Source organism: Pneumocystis jirovecii, assembly GCF_001477535.1.
Source record: "Pneumocystis jirovecii RU7 chromosome Unknown supercont1.1, whole genome shotgun sequence".
NCBI lineage: Eukaryota > Fungi > Ascomycota > Pneumocystomycetes > Pneumocystales > Pneumocystaceae > Pneumocystis > Pneumocystis jirovecii.
This window is the reverse complement of record NW_017264775.1, coordinates 457,549-471,595: the sequence shown is the minus strand read 5'-3', so window position 1 is coordinate 471,595 and position 14,047 is coordinate 457,549. Positions and strand designations below refer to the sequence as shown.

The 14,047-nt window shown below is 25.9% G+C and overlaps 8 protein-coding genes across 8 annotated transcripts; 5 read left to right on the top strand and 3 right to left on the bottom strand.

The window, feature by feature from the left end:
* Window positions 1–34: 34 nt before the first annotated feature.
* T551_00247 (uncharacterized protein) lies at window positions 35–2,928 on the top strand (the record flags this gene model as incomplete). Its single annotated transcript, XM_018372514.1, has 9 exons — window positions 35–234; window positions 278–425; window positions 473–603; window positions 649–804; window positions 850–1,718; window positions 1,761–1,849; window positions 1,891–2,205; window positions 2,250–2,484; window positions 2,531–2,928. 9 exons carry the CDS (start codon window positions 35–37, stop codon window positions 2,926–2,928), a joined length of 2,541 nt encoding a protein of 846 aa, XP_018231454.1.
* Window positions 2,929–3,046: 118 nt separating this feature from the next.
* T551_00246 (uncharacterized protein) lies at window positions 3,047–4,265 on the bottom strand (the record flags this gene model as incomplete). Its single annotated transcript, XM_018372513.1, has 6 exons — window positions 3,047–3,375; window positions 3,420–3,732; window positions 3,784–3,865; window positions 3,910–4,022; window positions 4,072–4,133; window positions 4,181–4,265. 6 exons carry the CDS (start codon window positions 4,263–4,265, stop codon window positions 3,047–3,049), a joined length of 984 nt encoding a protein of 327 aa, XP_018231453.1.
* A 342-nt stretch (window positions 4,266–4,607) lies between these two features.
* On the top strand, window positions 4,608–5,296 carry T551_00245 (ribosomal protein L13; the record flags this gene model as incomplete). The annotated part of the gene is made up of 2 exons (XM_018372512.1): window positions 4,608–4,748; window positions 4,802–5,296. The coding sequence occupies 2 exons, from the start codon at window positions 4,608–4,610 to the stop codon at window positions 5,294–5,296; spliced, it is 636 nt and encodes a 211-aa protein (XP_018231452.1).
* A 189-nt stretch (window positions 5,297–5,485) lies between these two features.
* Window positions 5,486–5,960, bottom strand: T551_00244 (transcription factor S; the record flags this gene model as incomplete). The annotated part of the gene is made up of 4 exons (XM_018372511.1): window positions 5,486–5,521; window positions 5,581–5,675; window positions 5,720–5,807; window positions 5,850–5,960. 4 exons carry the CDS (start codon window positions 5,958–5,960, stop codon window positions 5,486–5,488), a joined length of 330 nt encoding a protein of 109 aa, XP_018231451.1.
* A 210-nt stretch (window positions 5,961–6,170) lies between these two features.
* T551_00243 (uncharacterized protein) lies at window positions 6,171–6,911 on the top strand (the record flags this gene model as incomplete). Its single annotated transcript, XM_018372510.1, has 5 exons — window positions 6,171–6,195; window positions 6,252–6,362; window positions 6,408–6,439; window positions 6,479–6,702; window positions 6,752–6,911. The coding sequence occupies 5 exons, from the start codon at window positions 6,171–6,173 to the stop codon at window positions 6,909–6,911; spliced, it is 552 nt and encodes a 183-aa protein (XP_018231450.1).
* A 764-nt stretch (window positions 6,912–7,675) lies between these two features.
* Window positions 7,676–9,905, bottom strand: T551_00242 (protein phosphatase 2A structural subunit TPD3; the record flags this gene model as incomplete). Its single annotated transcript, XM_018372509.1, has 11 exons — window positions 7,676–7,933; window positions 7,983–8,320; window positions 8,366–8,466; window positions 8,509–8,653; window positions 8,703–8,817; window positions 8,856–9,095; window positions 9,144–9,413; window positions 9,460–9,584; window positions 9,629–9,734; window positions 9,787–9,837; window positions 9,891–9,905. The coding sequence occupies 11 exons, from the start codon at window positions 9,903–9,905 to the stop codon at window positions 7,676–7,678; spliced, it is 1,764 nt and encodes a 587-aa protein (XP_018231449.1).
* Window positions 9,906–10,031: 126 nt separating this feature from the next.
* On the top strand, window positions 10,032–12,163 carry T551_00241 (phenylalanine-tRNA ligase, beta subunit; the record flags this gene model as incomplete). The annotated part of the gene is made up of 9 exons (XM_018372508.1): window positions 10,032–10,058; window positions 10,107–10,137; window positions 10,180–10,235; window positions 10,280–10,350; window positions 10,402–10,525; window positions 10,569–10,835; window positions 10,878–11,119; window positions 11,169–11,953; window positions 11,997–12,163. The coding sequence occupies 9 exons, from the start codon at window positions 10,032–10,034 to the stop codon at window positions 12,161–12,163; spliced, it is 1,770 nt and encodes a 589-aa protein (XP_018231448.1).
* A 138-nt stretch (window positions 12,164–12,301) lies between these two features.
* On the top strand, window positions 12,302–13,833 carry T551_00240 (uncharacterized protein; the record flags this gene model as incomplete). The annotated part of the gene is made up of 7 exons (XM_018372507.1): window positions 12,302–12,347; window positions 12,413–12,519; window positions 12,564–12,773; window positions 12,816–12,854; window positions 12,896–12,974; window positions 13,014–13,113; window positions 13,158–13,833. 7 exons carry the CDS (start codon window positions 12,302–12,304, stop codon window positions 13,831–13,833), a joined length of 1,257 nt encoding a protein of 418 aa, XP_018231447.1.
* Between the last annotated feature and the right edge of the window lie 214 nt (window positions 13,834–14,047).

Below are 14,047 nucleotides of genomic sequence, written 5' to 3'. Positions count from 1 at the left end.
CTATTTAAAATATTTTCATATTTTTTTATTAACAATGAACATATTTTTTAAAAGTAAACATACGAAATTAATTTTAAGATGTTATCCTAAAAGTCAAACCTCTGAGCATAAACCTAATTCATCAGAACTATCATATTTATGCTATTATGGCTTTACAAAGCCAAGCAAACTCCCAAAAGTAGGCATTTTCTTAGAACGTAAATTGTCTAAAGATGTTTATCGTAGAAAACAAGGGTAAATTAATTGAGTTTTACAAACGTATAATTAACGATTATAGAGATATAATCGTTTCATTGTATATATGTAAAGCATTAATAGAAAGATGCCATAAAGATTTAAATCTTTATGCAGCAAATGTCGTTAATATACTAAATTCAGTTCTTCGATCAGGAGATGTCGAGGCAATTGAACATAGTATTGACTGCGTATATTTATAATAACGTAAACTATAAAATCATCTGATTATTTTAAGTTTACATCTTTCATTTCCCACCACAATGGATTAATATTATCATCTGATGAGAATTATGCAAAACAGTTTAATATTCTTATAACATCTTTTGTGGACTTTGCTATGGCACAAAGTGGTCCAAAAATGACAAGGTTTAATTATTACTCATATATAATTCAAATGTTTATTTATTAAAGATATCGCCTCGTAGGAATGCAAGCAGCTCAAGCCATTACTTCATGCGAAGCTATTCAAAATTCTAATTTACGCTATCTAACAGCGAAAATTATTCCAGGTATTTTGCATAATCTGGAACATAAAAATGAAGAATTTTTATTACATCTCCAATCCAAGTAAATAATAAAAGTATTTATAGATTAAAATTAATTATTTTTAAGAGCAGAAATCTTTCATGGAAAAGAAAATCGACATAATAATCTTATATCACACACCACCCATACTACTAACGAACATGATCCATTAACTGATGAATTAAATGAAATATTAGCTCTTGAGAATCTTAAGCGTATATACGAAATTAACGATGGTGCACATATTAGAAATGCAACATTAGCTTTAATATCACATATTAAAAACCTAACCAAAAGCAAATTAATCATAAATTGGGCAGTAACACTAATAACTATAATTACAAAATGGACACACGTTCAACATAGATATATAATTCTTATAATTACAGTAGAAATGCTTGAATCATTACCAGATAAAGACATACCATCAAAAGAATATTTTCTTCTTACATCTCTTATACATGCATTACTTTCGTCAAATGTGAATTTAATTGGTCTTTCTGTTATGGATATTATACATGCATTAACAGGAAAAATTATTGGACAAATCAAAGAACTAGATACTCCAGATACAGCAAAGCTTTCAAAAATAATACTTTCGAAAAGATCATACCTTTTTGAAGATACCATAGAAAGACTAAAATTTAATTCTGAACAGAGAGAGTTCTTTATTTCAGAACTAATACATTGTTTAGGTGCATTAGCAACACATATATACTATAGAGACCAAATTACAGATATGGCGGCATCTTTTTTAAGTTGCCTAAGACCTCTTTCTAATACACTATCAGCATCAGCTAATGAAGTAAGAATCGGAAAATTATTAGCTTTAGCAGCAGTTAAAGAAATTTTTGTTATTGTTAATTTAAAATGTAATCAAAGTGGGGTATCTAGATCTAGAGTTTCCTTAGATATATGGAATTATACTGCTGTTATACTAAAAGATAATGATCCTAGTAATTTATCTAATATATATAAATATTTAACTAACTTAATAGTATTACGTTTAGAATACATATCAGTTTTAACAACTTTTCTTAATGTTGAATTTAATTCTATTGATGAAGAATCTCTTTATAATTCTGATGTAAGCAGATTTTACAAAAAACATTTACTAAAATAATTTAGACTTCTAAAATATCATCTTCAAATTATCTTCAATCTCTTCATTCATATATATATATATATTCTCTTTTAATTAATAACACTGAAACTGATTATCAAGCAATACAATACCTTTTGTTTGTTTTAACTGAAAAATTTGGATCCAAAGAAACAATAAGACTTGTTCCAGTTATGTTACATCTTCAAGAATCTATAAATGAAGAAAATATAGCTTTATCTTCACAACAAAAAAGCACTATACTAAGCATTATTATATGGTATATGATAATTGTTTCAAAAAAGATAAATAATCAGAAGCTTTTTGAAAAAGTAAATGAAGTAATATTTTTTTTTTAACAATAATTATGCTAAATATTTTCAAGGAAATGAATAGACGCAAATTAGACAAATCATGGCCCGACTTTATTACTTTACATCCTTCATTCATGCAGTCATCAATATGTTCACCACAACCACTTTCAAAAACTATTGAACCTTCAAAACCATTTTTAAATAAAGAAGAAATAATCGATATTTTAATCACTACACCTAAGTTCCCAGAAAGCGCAAAAAAAAGTCTCATGGAAGCATGGTCACCCGAATCATCACTCATTTTAGGTAAAACTTACTCTTTTTATCAACTATATTTACAAAATTCCTATAGAAGATATATCTAGACCTGATTTTCTTGTAGGAATTGATCCAACAAATTACGAAAAGCATTCATCTCCTTCCAATTCCTTGTCACAAATAACATCAAATCAAGAAGAAATTTTGTTAAGTGATACACATTCTTCTATTATAAAGGTAAACTCATTAAGACGTACTTTAACAGAACCACATATCAATAATATAAAAAAATCTTATAATATCTCAAGTATCAAATTAAGTAAATTTAATTTATCACCTGATACATTCACATATAAAGACATAAGAAAGATAAATCAAGATACCGTATCAAAAGAAATAGATATGAACAAGCTTCTCAATAATATTAAGTCAGAAGAATCATTAAATTATAAAAAACAATCTAACATAAGCGCATCTGCACCTTATGCTTGATGTAGAATTTTTTTCTAATCCAAAAAAACAATACCCAAATATTATACTATCTTTTTTTATGCAAAACTATTTTCATTAAACTAGTAATTATTTAAGCATCCATTTATCTAGATATATATTAAAACAGAGTTGGACAAATAAAAAGAAAAACAACTATCACAAATAATCCCCATTTTCCTAAAAGTGTGCCATAACGATCAAAAATAATTTCTAATATATTTGCAAACGAATAATCAACATTATTAGGTGCTTTAGTAATTAAAATTTCAAGATCACTTAAATATGGCCATGTCACACCCAATGCAGGCTTTAATTCAGTTGAGGAAAATGAAGAAAAATTAGTTGAATGCGATTTTACTGTAAAGTTAATCAAAAGAACAAGAATTTTTCTATTTTGAGAAAAAATAGTATATAAGTTACGAATTAATAAATTCATTATACTATGTCCTAAAAAATAATAAACCCAAAATATAATATATTATTAACCTAACCTTTAATTTGTTCACGCTGCATAAGCAAACTTAGAGGATTAGTAATATTATCTATTACAATAACACCAGGAATTAAATCATCACTATTCATAGATTTATTAACAAGGTATTGAAATTCATTTACACCATCGATAATTCCCCATATATCAAAAGCGCGTACAATCCCTACTCTTTCAAGAAAACTAGACTGATAGCCGTTATCTTGTGCAATATCTATTAATCTCTGAACAGAAAACGTCCCAGATGTGTCAATCCATAGTGCACGAGCATTTGCATATGATAATAAATAACTAGAAACAACTGAATACGCAATCTAAAAAAAATAATATTATAAAAATTATAAATAGAATTTAAAAATTTATACAGTAGTCTTTCCAATCTCAGATGGACCTGAAATTGTAATAATACGGCCAGTAGGAAGACCCCCATCTAAAATATTATCTATTCTAATACTATTAATCATCTATTTAAAAGCATGGATACTATATACGCATTGCATTTCGTACTAACCAAAAAACCAGATAACTGATGATCCATATTGCCACGAATTGATCTAGCAGCACAACTTGGAACAATCACACTATTAATTAATTTATTTATTTTCTTAAAATACAATCAATATAAGCTCATAATTAAAACATCGTTTCCTAACATTTAGAGAGATATTAGTTTTTTTGGATATATATTCAACATCAGCAAGAAGCAATTCATCATCTATAAATTTATAAATCCTAAAATATGCAAATAAAATCTTCTAAAACCTGTAAATATCTCAATACTAGATAAAATTCTAACAATTTCATGATATTCATCAAATTTTTTTACAAGAATATTAAGAGCCACCATTTCATAAAAAACAATACAAAAAACGATAGAAAAATATAAATAATTTAACAAAATTTAATAAATAAATTATTAATAAAAATTATTTACTAATATATATAAATACATTGCCTTATTAAATAAAACTTAAAATTATATACCTTAAATAATCACTATAATTACTTATACTTCTTTTAAATAAAAACAATATGAATAAATATCTATAGTTAACATTTAAAATAATATAAAATGCTCATTATTGGATTTCTTAAATACATAGGGTACAAACCTAGAAAGTCACAATAACTACAAAATTCTAATCGAAAACCTAAGAAAATTATAGTATTTGATACAAAATTTAATAAAATGTTTACTCAGGAGAACATAATTGTAATTGATGGAAAATGTCATCTTCTTGGAAGATTAGCATCTGTTGTTGCAAAACAGCTTTTAAGTGGGCAAAAAATTGTAATTGTGAGATGTGAAGATATTAATATTAGCGGCGAGGTAAAAAAACAAATTTTATTAAAAAATAAAGCATACTAATAATTTATATTTAGTTTTTCCGAAATAAATGTAGAGAGCAAATTTTAAGTCAAATCACTAATTTTTTTATAGTAAAAATGCATGCTTATCTTCACAAACGAACACGTTTTAATCCTGCCCGTGGTCCTTTTCACTTTAGAGCACCTTCACGTGTTATGTATAAAGCTATTCGGGGAATGATTCCTCATAAAACAGCTCGGGGGGCTGCTGCTTTAGAGCGGCTTAAAGTTTTTGAAGGAATTCCGCCTCCATATGATAAACAAAAAAGACTAGTTGTACCATCTGCTCTTCGAGCTTTAAGACTTAAGCCTGGACGCAAATTTTGTACTATTGGGAGATTGTCTAAGGAAATTGGCTGGAAATATGAAAATATTATATCCGAACTTGAAAACAAACGCAAAACCAGATCACATGCTTATTATGTTACTAAGATTACTAAAGAGAAAAGCCTTTTAGAAGCAAAAAAGAATGCACCTACAAGCAAAGTCCTAGAAAAATTCGGCTACTGAATTTATAAAAATGTCTCTTTAAATTTAACTATAATTTAAGCATTTTTTATATAAATAAAAATTATATTTAATATATACAATTTATTATTAGTATACAGATGCAATATTTACAATATTCATTTATATTATATTTCACTATGTAAATTCTGTATCATTTATAAAAATAACTACATAAAAAATTCAAATTCTTTAGCCTTCTCTCCATCTATGTCCGCATTTTGTACACTATTAAAAAAATATCGTAAAAACCTATAAATACAGAAAAAGAGAAAATAATAAATTACCTTATAAAATGTAGTCATAGGCTCATCGGCAGATCGAATTTGAATTTGAAAAAAATAAGCCCTTAAATTTCCACAATCCATAACAGGACATTGTGCTTTTAAATTTTCAGTTTAAATTTTACATAGAATCCAGAAATACCTTCTGTTTTATCAACATTGTCCCATGCACCTTCACCACCAAGAACATCATCTACTTCTTTTTGTTTCATAATTCTTTTTGAACATAACTATTTTATTTTAATGCTTAAAAATACAAACACATAATTTACATATCTGTTTATAGGAAACTCATAAGGACATGTTCTACATTCAAATCTATTAAATCCTGTAAATGAAGTCCCAATTAAAAGGTGATTTCCACAAGCAGGACAAAACATCATTTTATTAAAAAATATTTTTTAAACAAACTTAAATCTTAGACAATTTGTCTAATTTATTATGTAATAATTTCTTTTAGATAATCCAAATAAAATATCTTTAAAACCCTAAAATTAACATTCTAATATCTTAAAAACCCAGCACGTGTTAAGAATTTATAAAAATTAATATAAAAAAACTTAGTTCTGCTTTTAAATATTATTAGTTTTATTATGGAATATGATAGTGCTTCCCCTGGTACTATATATACAAGTCACATCAAATAAATATTATTAATAAAATTATTTTTTTAGGAGAAATCTTACTTGCAGCTTGCTATCAAGAAAATCCAGATTTATTAAATCAAATATTAGATGATGAGTTAACCGATATTCACCTTTTGAACAACTCAAGAGATGGAGTGGGTATATAATTTACAATAAAATAATTTAAAAAAACATATTGTATAGGAAACACTGCTCTTCATCTTTCAGTACAACATGTTTAAACCTAAAAAAAAAAAAAAGCTAAACTAAAATAGGGCTCTATTGCATGCTTAAATATATTATTAGATATTCAGGATTTAGAAATGAATAGTAAGAATTTCTTGGAAGAAAATACACCATTACACAAAGCTGTTGAATATCAATATAAAGATAAGGATATAGCATTAGAAATGAGTATTTATTTTTTATGTAAACATAAGAAATATATATCTGATCCTAAATTAGTCGAATCTCTTATTAATGCAGGCGCAGATCCAAGGTATTGATATAAATAATCATATTTTTGTAAGATATTTAACTTTCAAAAGAATTAAAAATAAAATGAAACAAAAGCCAATTGATCTTGTAGATAGAAAGAATAATGACATACAAAGTATACTTAAAAAAGCAGAATTAGCATATTTCATTGAAAAAAATGATATACAAAATATAGGCAACAAAAATCAACATTTTTTAAATAACTCATAGTCTTATACACTGTCATAAATCAAATAATAAACAAAAATATGTAAAAATAAAATTTCAATCATGATATATATTCTATATTAATAAAAATTATATTGTTTTTTAAATCTTTATTATCCTATTTTACTGCAGATCTAGTATTTATAATTAATAATGTATTTATCATATTTATCGAATAATAAAACAAATAGATGAATATTCAAGAATATTTTAAATATTTAATATTACATTTTATATTCTAATAAATTCATAAATTTAAAAATATTTAACTAGAAACTAACAATTGTCTTAAATATACTGTAATTACAAAAAATAATGCAATATATTTATATAAATCAATTAAAAAAATATGATTAATATAATCAGCTTTTTACAATATAATCAAATAATTTATATTTTTCAATTTTATATTCTAAATATCTCAAAATGTTTCAATACAAATATACACATTTATTTTCAAAAAAAATAAAACACATAATCTATAAAAAAATATAAATAATTTAAATAATAAAAATTCTATGAACCTTCAAAAAACTATTTAAAATAATCTTATTAAATTTAAAATATAAATTTTATTAAATTACTTTTATTTTAATAAAAAAATAATTTAAAAAAATATCTTGAATCAATAAATTTAAAATTATAAATAATATAATAAAAAACCACACAACTGCATTAAATTTGTTAAACATAAAACAATAAAATTTCCATTTCAATTAATATGCCATAAATTATTTACCTGTACAATCTAATAAAAATAATAAAAATTATTGTGTCATAATTGCCATATTAGCAAAAAATCTAACATCTGTATCTGGATCATTACATAATTTTTCCAATGATGGCTTAATCTGCGCATTAAACAACTCTAAACCATCAGGTGAATCTTTTAAAACATCAAATAAAACTTTATAAGATTTAGCAACATTAAATCTAATATTTGGAATTTTGTCATCAACCAAATTATTCACAGTAGGTAAAATATAATTTCTGACTATATCAACACCTACTATAGGTGCAAGTGACTATAAAAATATAAGTTTACTATAAAATCAAAAAAAAAAAAAAACTCACAACAATAGCAAATATAGTAGTCATACGATAAAGATAATTTTCATGATTCCCCATAGAAAGTACACGCGGAATTATAGTTTTTTTTGCCCACAAAACGCCAAAAACTTCAGTCAATTTTCTGAGATTTAAAATAGCAGCTTCTCGAATAGAAAAAACACTATCACCTAACCAAGACATACAAAGTTCAGTTAACTTTTCATCGAAAAATTCAACACCGAGTTGACTTGCTAATAAAGGTATGTATTCAATGATTGCTAATCTGACTCTCCATTGTTTATCTTCAGCGAGCGTAACTATAGCAGGAAGAAGAGATTGAGAAAGAAGTTCTATACCAATAACTATATAAAATTTAATAATGCAAAAGATATATATATTAAACTAACCATTATTAACTTGCTCAAGTTTTGATATAATATTAAGTCTAACATCAGGAAATTCATCTTTTAATAATTGAAGAAATATAGGAAGAAGATGTTCTATAGTACTATATAATTTTAATGAAAAATATATTATAAAAATATCTTACATTTCTCTCCCTAATACAGGAGAAAGCAAACTAATTTGTTTTCCCCATGCAGCTCTTACATGCTGTGAAGGATCAGTTATTAAATTCCTTAAAACAGGAAGAATTTCGTCCAAAACAATTTGACAGTTTACATATTTACAAAATCCTTTCATACTGTTCATAAAAGCACAACCAGAAACATTAGTAATAAATACCTGGAATCTGACCCACAATTGCAGTCCTCACTTCAGCCTCTATATCTCTAAGTAACCGAAGAAAAGAAGGCAACATATCGGAATCAATTACTTCTTTACCAACAACACTCGCAAGCTAAAACTAATTAAAATAAGTAAAAAACATATTACTACCTCATTAAAATGATCAGCAACAATATACCGTACTCTCCAACTTTTATCAGAAGTAAGACATCTTAAATTCTGCAACAAATAATAATTGACATCTGAAGGAGAAGCAAGAACTTTTGCAATTGCAATAAGGGGCTCAACAGACAATAATCTCACAGAGTCCTGATCATCTGATGCAATAACATTAAAAACAGGAATCAAATCTTCAATAACCTGGCATTTATTCACCTGAAGCACAAATTTCTGGAATAAATTAAGCAATATACATATATATATATATATATAACATACACAAAAATTTGTAGCAGCAACTCTTCTGACCATAGGTGTATCATCAGAGCACAAATAACTAAAATTTTTACGGAGAGAATCCTGAATAGATTTTGTTGCACGCTTATAAACAGTTGTATATAAACCAGTAGCTGAGGTGCGAGAAGTAAACCATTCACCAGAGCTTAAGCGATTAATAAGAGGAATCATATATTCCTCAATTTGCTCTGTTGTAAAAATTTCAGCAATTTTATTAAGAGAATCAACGGCCCATAAAGTATTAATAAAACACTTAAAAAAAAAAAAATACCTTATCCCTAACAAAGGGTTCCTCAACAGCGGAAAGACTTTCAAGAGGACTAAGAAGCACGTGTGCATATTGAGGCCCACCGATATATTGAACAAAATTTCCCAATTCTTCTGCTAAAGCAGATAAAACTTCATCATCATCATCAATAGACTCTAAGCATATAATTAACCTTGAAAAATAACTACTAACTACAAACCGTCTAAAAATGGAATTAACTCATTTCTTGTTCTTTCTTGTCCAAGAGCAAGTGCAATTGTAGAAAGTCTTCGAATAGCATTAAGACGAAAAGCTACATCATCATGCTAATTTTCAATTAGAATACTTAGAAGTTAAAGAAAAACTCCTAACATTTACCTTTAATTCATCAATTAATACTGCTATTGGATATAACGCATTTGAATGTCCCTAAACATTTTTAGTTTTTTTTTCGAACTCTTTCAAAATAAAAATATCCTTACTATTTCACTTTTCATTCCCTAAAATCAATATTAAAAACACTAAATAATTTATTAATTTTTATTTTTTAAATCTTATCGACTTTTGCAAATTCCTAAACTTTCGAATTTTAAAAAACTTTAAAAAATATAAAAACATAAAAAATGCCCACTATAAGTGTGGATAGAGAAGTAATATTTTATAATGAGTATAAATAATTTACCTAAAATCTTTTTCAGGATCTATTTAATGCACTTAATTATAATTATAGTAATTTTTATAAATGAACATGAAAGAAACTAATATAATTAGCAACAGAAGAATTCGAAGAACTTTGCTTTAATTTTGGACTAGAATTAGAAAAAGATGTATGATACTGTATATTCCATTCTACTATAAATTAATTATTCAGACATCAGAATCAAAAACTATTAATGAAATACCTGAACGTCCACAATTTAAAATTGACGTTCCTGCAAACAGGTTTGCCAAGATTAATTATAAACAAACAGAATAAGATTTATAGGTAAATAGGTATGATTTGCTTTGTTTCGAAGGAATTTCAAGAGCACTTAATATTTTCCTCGGACATCAAAAAGCTCCAGAATTTAAGCTTTCTAAACCAGAAAAACTACAATTGCTTTATGTATCAGAAGAGGTTAAACATTACAAGGTATTTTTTTATATGCTTAATTTTATAGACAGCAAAAATTAGACCATATATTTCTGCAGTTATTTTAAGAGAACTTAATTTTACTAAAAGTAGATATGAGAGCTTTATATCTTTACAAGAAAAACTTCATTCAAATATTTGTAGAAATCGCTCCTTAGTTTCAATTGGAACTCATGACCTAGATACTATTCAGGGCCCTTTTTCATATGAAGCCCACAAACCTGAAAAAATTAATTTTATTCCTTTAAATCAAAAAAAATCATTCAATATGGTCGAGCTTTTTGAATTTTATAAGGTATATTAACAACAGTTTTCGAACATTATTCATTAAATATAGAATGATAAACATATTGGAAAATTTCTCCATTTAATTGAAAATTCTCCAATTTATCCAGTTATTTATGATTCGAATAGAGTTGTATGCTCATTACCTCCTATTATTAATAGCGAGCATAGCAAAATTACTTTAAATACTAAAAATGTTCTTATTGAAGTAACTGGTACTGATCAAACAAAATTAGAAATAGTAACAAACATCATGGTAGCTATGTTCTCATGCTATTCAAAGGATCCATTCACGTAATACTAGCTTTTAAGCATATAATTTATTATTTCTTACAATTATTAGCATAGAACCAGTTCACATTAAATCACCACACAATCAGTGCTCACGAATATGGCCAAAAGTAGAGCCTTATATAAATTCAGTTAAAATTTCATATATTAATTCTTGTTGTGGTCTTGATTTATCTGCAGCAGAAATTTCCAAATTATTAGAAAGAATGGGCCTTTCATCAAAACAATCTACTATTGATCCAGAATTATTAGATGTATTTGTTCCTATTACACGTGCAGATATATTGCATCAATGCGATATTATGGAAGATGTTGCAATAGCTTATGGATATAATCGTCTTAAAAAAGTATTCACTAATAAAATTGCTACAACAGGTAAACCTTTACCTCTTAATAAATTAACAGACATTATTCGTAAAGAATGCTCTATGGCAGGATGGTCAGAAGTCATGCCTCTTGTCTTATGCTCATATAATGAAAACTTCAATTATCTTGGTAAAACAAGTAATTCATTAGCAATAATTTTAGAAAATCCGAAAACATCAGATTATCAAGTTGTTCGAACGTCTCTAATACCTGGATTACTAAAAACTATACGAGAAAATAAAAAACATGTTCTTCCTATGAAAATCTTTGAAGTATCAGATATTGTGTTACAAAATAAAAATGAAGAAACATTATGTAAAAATAAAAGGCTATGGAGTGCAGCATATTTTTCAAATGCATCAGGATTCGAAATCATTCATGGTCTCCTTGATAGAATTATGAATATGCTAAATACTAATAATGTTACACCAGAGGATAAGAACCCTGGTTATTGGATTCAATGCGCAGAAGGTTATACATTTATAGTTTAAATAGCTTATTGATAACGCCTTAGAACCTATATTTCTTAAAGGGAGATGTGCTAAAGTTTTTCTACGACTTAAAAATATGTTAGAAATCAATGTAGGTATTTTTGGAATTCTTCATCCAAATGTTCTTAAAGCATTTGAAATACCATTTGTTGGTTCTATTTTAGAAATTGATATAGAAAATTGGCTGTAATATTTTTTTCATTAATGTTATTTAAAATTATTCGAATTTTCTAAACTAATTTATGTATTTAAATATTTCATAAAAACAAAAAAATATCAAAAAACAAAATATCTTCATATCATTATATTTTAAAAATATCCATATGGTATGGAAACTTATATGACACTAGTTTTAACAGATTCTTATTTAATCGGTGAGAACATTTTTAATTTTTCTTAAAATATTCCTATCATTATTTTTTCTAACATTGTTATATAGGTGCACAAGTTTTAGCATGGTCTATAAAAGATTCAGGATCTAAAAAATATCTTTCTGTACTAGTTACAAAAAAAACTCTTTCAGAGTCTACTCTTATAACATTGAATGTACAAACTCTTAATTAAAAATAGCAACTAATAAATATTTAAAGGAAATATATGATGAAGTGATAAATGTAGAGCCTATTTATAGTAAAGACATAGATAAACTTAATCTTTTTGGTCGACCAGATCTTCATGCTTCTCTCACAAAAATACATATTTGGGCTCAAGAAAAATTCAAAAAAATTGTATATTTAGATGGAGACACATTTTGCACAAAAAATGTAGATAAGCTATTTGATCTGGATACTGATTTTGCAGTAAACAAATAATTGTTTCTATTAAAAAATAACTTTAGTTAGGCAATTCCAGATATTGGTTGGCCAGACATTTTCAACAGCGTTTGCCTCAATATATATTAACCTAAATGTAACATTTTTAGGGTGTGTTTGTCACTAAACCCAACATTTCTATTTACAATTCACTTATAAATCTTGCAAAAAATAACATATCATATGATGGTATGCCATTTTGTATTTATTGACTATAGAATTTAATAGAATTTAATTTAGGAGGAGATCAAGGTCTTCTTAACTACTACTTTTCGAAATGGTATCGATTACCTTTTATATACAATGTAGTTCCTTCATTTTCTTATCAGTAAGTTTATTCTTCTTAATTATACATTTAAATCACAAACAAAGATATTTGCCAGCATATAATCAGTTTGGATCTGAAATATCTATAGTACATTTTGCAGGAACAAAAAAGCCCTGGATACTGAATGGACACAATACTAACTATAGACCATATAATGAACTAATTGAAAAATGGAAATCAATACTAAGAAAACATAGTAAAAATCAAAATTTAGATGAAATTTTGTATTCTAAAAAACAGCTTTTGAAAACAAAAGAAACTAATAACTTAATGTCAAAAAAAAACGTCTTCAAAAACGAAACGTTTTATAAGCTATCAACTCAAAAAGTCTCTTTGGATACTAGAACAGAATTTAGCACTGAAAAACTAAAAGAACAGAGTTTATCTTCAATTTCTCACGAGACGACATTTTTTAATAATATTAATTATAAAAACAAATGGAACGAACCATTCAATCCTAACGAATTATCCTTCAAACCAATATATCCATTACCAATGCCGGAAAATATAAAAAAGGAGATGGAAGAATATAATAAAAATACTCAAATAGAAAAAATATCACCATTTTTTTGGAACAAAAAATCAGCAGTTACTAGAGTATTTTTAAATGATGAACCACAAAAAAAAGAAATAGACGTGTCAAAATACGAAGTAAAAATAACTTCACAAAATGTGTTTTTATATTATAAAACAAACAAAATACCAATCTCTAAAACTTAAATTTATTTATTTGTCTTGTTTATCTATTTATATTTATTCTACTATATTTATTCTATTTAACAAACTTATAATCTAATATAAACCATTTTAACCAAATGCAAAATCAGTTGTTTTTTTAAATATTTTAGTTTTTAAATTTGTTTTTTCTTAAAACTACATTTTATCATGATATAAATATAAAAAAGAAACTATGAAAATATTTAACATATACATA